General features: G+C 38.2%; 1 protein-coding gene across 2 annotated transcripts in view; it reads right to left on the bottom strand.

Annotated features, from left to right (window-relative positions):
* The window catches only part of Macf1 (microtubule-actin crosslinking factor 1), a gene marked incomplete in the record, with an annotated part of 341,157 nt that overhangs the window by 53,670 nt on the left and 280,919 nt on the right, over positions 1-6,568 (bottom strand). For both annotated transcript variants that reach the window (XM_013519481.1, XM_013519482.1), the window contains 7 exon segments: positions 335-442; positions 1,290-1,409; positions 3,036-3,242; positions 3,855-4,096; positions 4,625-4,709; positions 5,660-5,986; positions 6,268-6,427. In XM_013519481.1, coding sequence (XP_013374935.1) covers positions 335-442; positions 1,290-1,409; positions 3,036-3,242; positions 3,855-4,096; positions 4,625-4,709; positions 5,660-5,986; positions 6,268-6,427 — 1,249 coding nt within the window.

Raw genomic sequence — 6,568 nt, 5'->3', positions numbered from 1 at the left:
AAAAGAAAAAGGCATTAATATCTGCACATGGTTGTGAAAAATTTACCATAAATATCTTTGAAAAATTCACTCAAAGCCTCACTGCTATGGACTGAGGAGAAGCAGTGAGTCTTCTGTTACAATGAAGACAGATTTGCAACATAGTTCGAATTTCATAGCATGGCTGTTTAGACATTTGTGAATATAAGGTAAGGAGTTTTAAATTCTTCAGAACAGTAAGTGGGACTTTAATAAAAATCAGTAATATGAAAATCCAGGAGGAAAAATCTATAAAACTTCTAAATCACCATGGTTAAGAAAATGAGAATAGAGTGAATAAAAAACTGTAATATACCTGTAATACAGCTTTCTGCTCCTCTCCACATGTACCAAAGATTTCACCACGGTGACTGAAGAGTTCATCCATAGAGTCTTTGTGTCGAATTATGTCAATGGAGAAAGCCTTTGAAAAGTACACTATAGTTAAGTCAAGAAGCAAAAGTCTCAGCATCCTAGGAGGCTGAAGCAGGAGGATCCCAAGTTTAAGCCCAACCTGAGCAATTTAGTAAAAGCCTATCTCAATATAAAAAATAAAAAGGGTTAGGAGTATAGCTCAGTGTGAAGGCCCAGCACAACCAAAACAAAACTCCATGAACAAAAAACCTTGAGCCTCTGTATGTGAAAAATAAAATGCAAACTATGAAAAATTATTTGCTTCAAAGACATTAACAAAAAAAACCAAAAAACGTCCCGAGGCAGGCATGGCAGAACACTTGTAATCTCAACAGTCTGGGAAGCTGAGAGAGGAGGATTTTGAGGTTGAGCCCACTCCGGACAATTTAGCAAGAGCCTGTCTCAAAAAATAAAAAAGGGCTGGGGATGCAGCTCATGGGCAGGCCCTGGGTTTAATACTCAGTACTGAAAAAACAACAACAACAAAAAAACGATAGTTTGCCTAGCCAACATCTTTAATGCTTTTTTTGGAGGTAACAAAAACATCTTCCTTCCCATAGTACCAGGAAATTGCTAACTATTCTTTCCTGGACTGCAAAAAAATAAATCATTCTTCTTTCCTGGACTGATAGGCCTATTTTTCACAAAGAAACAACCAAAAAACCAAAAAACCAACCCCCCCACAAAACAACAATAAACCTTTTCCTCACTTTGAACAAGTACACATAAAATTAATTTCTACCTACATCATTCTACTTGGCTTGACCTAGGACAGTCTGAAACTCTCTCCTACTCACTCTAGGCTACTGGCCATTGTCCTGGCTCAGCTCACAGTGGGCACCTGCCATTGTACTTACCTTTTGCACTTGCAGCTGAGCTGTGGTCTGGTCCTGTTCAAGTCGAATTGGACCCAGAGCCATCAGCTTCCGTTTTGTTTCAGCAACCCAAGCTAGTTCTGCATCGGCAGCTTGTTCATACTAATAGACATTGTAGGAAAACAAGTAAGTTACACATAGCCGAAGTTACATACAGCCAAGTCTGCTTCATAGAACTATAACTTATCTAACATATAAAGTCCTAGATTTTCAGAAATATAGTTTGTATCTCACAAAGTAGAGCCAAATGTGAGAAAAATTTCATAAATCACAAATCAAGATATATACAAATTAGAACTGGTCATCCTTTAATTTCTTTAAAAGAAGTTAATGGAACTCAGCTAGTCGTCCTCTACCTAGAAACAACAGAAAATAGCACCCTTCAAAAGAAATATTCTTCTAATCAGTAATTTTATGAGGCTGCATTCTTTCTGCCAATCCTTTTTCTTACCCAGACATTGAACAGTTTTAGTGAGATGTTTAGATAAAAATTAAAAGGACAGTAAGCAGCTTTGTAAAGTTAACTTGGAAGTAAGTACTTGCTCAGCTAAAAGAAGCACAGAACCCTGAGAATGCCTAACATTTCATGACTATGCAGCTGGGCATGGTGGCATATCCCTGAATCCCAGTGCTCTGGAGGCTGAGGGAGGAGGAGGATCTCAAGTTGGAGGCCAGCCTGGGCTACATAGTGAACAAGGTCAGCTTGAACTACACAGCAAGACCCGGTCTCAAGGAAAAACAAAAATAAAAACCTTCCCAAAACCATGTAACAGCACAAATGAAGAACATGTTCTACATCACTACTGATCATGAGTAGCACCAAGCTTTTATTTCCTCTTCAACTTTGCTATCTCATGCTAATATAGGTTGAGAATCTCTTACTAGAAATGCTTGGGACCAGAAATGTTTGAGATTTTAGTGTTTTTTGGATTTTGGAGTATTTGTATAGACAGCTCTACTGGTTGAATTTTTCAAGTGTGAAATACTAGATTTTCAGATCAGGGATGTTCAATGTATGTTTAAAAAGAAACGTTAAGTTTCGCTCAAACACAGTAAGCTGTATACTGAAATATCTGGCTAAAATTAAGGATAACCCTAAAGACACTGTGAATGTACTTCAGAAAAAAAATTTCTACATGGTTCAGAAAGCATGTGCATTTCACTATGAACCCAGGTAGTCTTGTTGTGTCTGTGTATATGCACTATGGCCCATTTACTGGTACACAGCCAACTACAGAGAAAGGCAAGTAACTTCTTCCCAGAAAGCAGGAAGAAAAAATGATCAACGGAAATATGACACCTGTGTTTACTCAGAGGGTTCTATTTTGGATAGCTCTGCTATTTTGGTTTGCCTATTTGATAGTAATTATAGTTCTTGGTTCTTTCCCTTTTGACATCTACTGCTAACATAGTTGATTATGTCAAACCAAGACAGCAATGCATTTGGGCAGTCCGGGTCTACATGCTATCAATTTCTTATCACCATCAGCCTGATCACTAAGAAAAGGCCTCATAGAGGCTCTAAGTTTTTCTCTATGCGAAGGGGTCAGAAGTGCTTCGGATCAAACTTGGACCCATCCTCAAAAGCTCTACCCACAAGCTCATTTCCCATCAGTGAAATATGTTCGTTGCATCATATTTACCCTAATCTCATTATTCATAGTACCGAATTTCATACATCTATCCTGACTGCCTAAAATATTAATGCAAGGGAGTTATACACATTACCTGTTGTGATCTCTGAATAGCAGCATCGATTTCATCCACTCTTTGTCCAACAGTGTCACTGATCAGTTTGTATTGCTCGTTGGCATCTGACACAAGTTTATCCAGCCCTTCTCTGGCTCTCCAGGGCACCAGTTCTAAGAGGGCACGGCTCACCTCATTCACTGTGTCCAACACCAGTCTGTGCTCCATGACCTCTTTCTTTAATTCCTAAGGAAGGAAAAAAATTTTCAGGCCATATCTTGCTAAATAAAGCACATCAGCAACTGTGTTGGGTGGAAAGTGCTATCTCTTCCACACATCCCAGCAGGGCACTGACCTCCTTCTTTCAGTTATTTTTTTCTTGTCTCAGATTTTTCAGTCATTCTGAAACCTGACTTGGGCTTAGCTGCTGCTTACTTAGGACTCAGACTCTCTCTGGGTAAAACAAATAGTGCTCCTTTCTTTTCTTCTTACTTTAATAGAAGCAATAAACAATCCTTTAATCACAGGCATTTGACTTAAATACCTGCACAGTATTTCAGTGCTTCTAGAATCCTGTAGGAGAATCAAATATAACCATGAAGTACTCTTGAGAGAATGAGTGGTGAAGGTGAACTATAAAACGTTACATTATGAAGTAAACCTCCTAGGGACTCAAGACTCAATTTCTTCTTCAGACCACAGTAAGCGCTCTTACATTACATGTCTTTAAATCTTACTGTCCATAAGAAAGTAAGAGGAGGCAGACAGAAGTTTTTGGTTTAGATGTTAAGGTAAGGTTGACGAAAAAGGATTCTGACAAACTTTTCATCCCTTTTACCATGTGAAATACTAGCTCACCTTCTGTCTTTGCTGAAACTGGGGTATCTGCTCCCCCGTGGGAGACTGTCCTCCACTGGCTGCCAGCTCCTCCTCCACCTCTCTCATCCATCCAGTCAGTTCCTCATATGTGGACTGGAATTTGGTGGCCAGTTGCCGGGCCTGCTCTAAAGTTCTGAGAGCCTTAGAGCTGGTGACAGTGATGTCCACATAGCGCGTCTTTATTCCATCCAGTTTCTCCTGGATAAGCAATACCTCTTCACCTGTGCAGAATAGCACACAATTATTCACATTTAGGAGATCTGGGGATGAGGTTGTCCCTTTAATCACCCACCTTCAAATTAGAGCATAAATTTTATAGATACTCTTTCCCTTTGGTAGTGATTTCACCTAACATGCCGAGCTAAGGTTAAATTGAAAATAAACCTTCCAGCTGATAAAAGAAGTCACTTCTGAGATTGGGATCTAAGTTCAGCTGCAGGGGTTTTTACATGTTCTCAGCACCTCACACTGAATGCTGACATGTGACACACTGGCAGGTAGGGGGAAGCATCATCTCCAACCAGATGTGAGACAAAAGTCTTGTAGTTTTCTTTTTTTTTCTTTTAAGTCTTGTCGTTTTCAAGGAACATAGGTCATTAGCATCCCTGGAGCACTTGGTAATACAATAAGTGTGTAGCAAGCTTCTCATATATACAAACAGAAATAGCTGCTGCAGGGTGTTTATTTCCCTGGATATGTGACTGTGTTTGAGAGCAGAGAGGTGCTAAGACATGCACCTTCCAAAGTACCTGTGGTTTGTTTTAGAAGAGCCTGACCATTTTTAATAGCTTGATCTACATTCTTCTTTCTATTAACAATCTCTTCATTTAAAGCCTGAAAAGAAAGAATATCATTAATTCCAAAACTATGGCAAAACAAGATAAAGAAATGTGAGATCTTTCAGAGACCAAATTTAAAATAAAGTGATGAGTACCAGCTTAGTTTAAGGTATTGATTCCCTTATTATCTCTTTGGTTATCCCACTGATTGTCCAAAATAATTAAATCATAGATTAGAGGTAAGCTTTCTTTTGTGCTGAATGAGAAATGATTTAGGATTAAATCACCAATATATTGGTACCAAACCTAAACCAAGTAAAGCAGAAGTGAAATTTGGAAAAAAGTCTACTGAGTCTAAAGTAAAGAATAAGACAAAATGTTCAAGAAGTAAGAACAAGTTGACTTAAATCAGGATCCTGGGTAAAAATTCTGCATATTTCAAGCTGATGAAGTAAAACAATTTTGCCTTACTTTAAAAAGTTGCTTTGCCTATTTTTACCATCTTCAAAGAGACTTCATAAAGATAAACTAAAACAGGCACACTTTTTTTTTTTTAATTAAGATGACACAGAATCCCTATAATTTGAGTATATAATTTCCAGAAATAGTCTAAAAATTGTAACTACATGATCAAATCGTGGCTGCTGTTTAGATAATATCGGTTTTGTTAAAGTATATCCTTTCATAAATCTGCACAAATGGAAACCTAGTGCTGCATTACCTAATGACGTAAATTATGACTTGAGATGGGCCAGAACTATACCCTGAACCATCTTCTAGACTTATTCACTCAGTCAGTTTGTGAAACACAAATACTTTCATGCGGGCCCTTCAAAAAAGATCAGTGCTGAGCACTAAGTAAATACACTGTATCCTTCTGTATAAAATAAAGTTGAAGCATTTGGAATGCAGGAAAAAAAAAGAAAAAAAAAATGAAGAGAAACACAAATCAAAATGACAAAGTAACTCAGGAACATAACCAATGAGAATGGAAAACACAAATACCAGGTGATCAGCATGCTGTTTCTGCAGGACATCCTGTCTGTAATCCTTTACGAACACTGAACTGAGCTTGTCCTCAGCCTCAGCCAGCCAGTTGAGCACTTCCACCTCATCCTCCCCAAACAGTCTAGCATTGCACAGTGCTTGTTCAAGCAGGGCTGCCTTCCGACAGCACCGGTCTTGAATTTCACTGTACCGGGCCTGCAACAAGTCTAGCTTTTCTGACAGTACGCCCTGTTCTGCAGGACAGGTCAGGGAGGACAGCGACTGCCCAATGTTCACTGCCTGGTGCACATCTGCTGCATGGTTTTCTATTTCTTCCTCCAGAGCCTAGAAATCCAGATGGAAAAAATGAATACCAGGAACAAAACAAATGAAAGGCAAACATGAAGCAATGAATAACAAATGATATAATAAAATAAATACTAAAAAAACCACCTACTGAGGGGCAGAAATAATATTAATTTCTGCTTTTACTTTAAGGATGTAGCTTTTCTAATTAAAAATTTAACCATATTTTATGTTAAAACAATGCTGCAGGCATTTTTAAAAAAATTCCTAGGACTTCTACCTCTTATTCTATGCTTTCATTTATAGTAACTCCTTCCTACCTTATGCCGAATGATCTGCTGCTGTATTTTGGCAGTTTGAGTGCCAACAGGTTCTGAGTTAGCAAGCTTTTTCTCTGTGACAGATAAGAAGTCAGAAATAGGCTCAGCTGTTTCGTGGAATTGTTTGGCCAGAACCAGGATATCTTCCAGCTGTTTTTGCCTACACAAATATAGAGACAGAAAGAACATTAAGACTCAGTATTAAATTCAGTAAAAGGATAATCTTTATCAGGTATTGTTTATTTATTTTTGTTTTGTTTTGTTTTGTTTTTTGGTTTTTTGGTTTTTCTCCGGTACCGGG

This window comes from Chinchilla lanigera, unplaced genomic scaffold (genome assembly GCF_000276665.1).
Source record: "Chinchilla lanigera isolate Chin_1 unplaced genomic scaffold, ChiLan1.0 scaffold00051, whole genome shotgun sequence".
In the NCBI taxonomy this organism is placed as follows: Eukaryota; Metazoa; Chordata; class Mammalia; order Rodentia; family Chinchillidae; genus Chinchilla; species Chinchilla lanigera.
The sequence above is the reverse complement of the archived record's forward strand: the minus strand, read 5'-3'. Positions and strand labels throughout refer to the sequence as shown.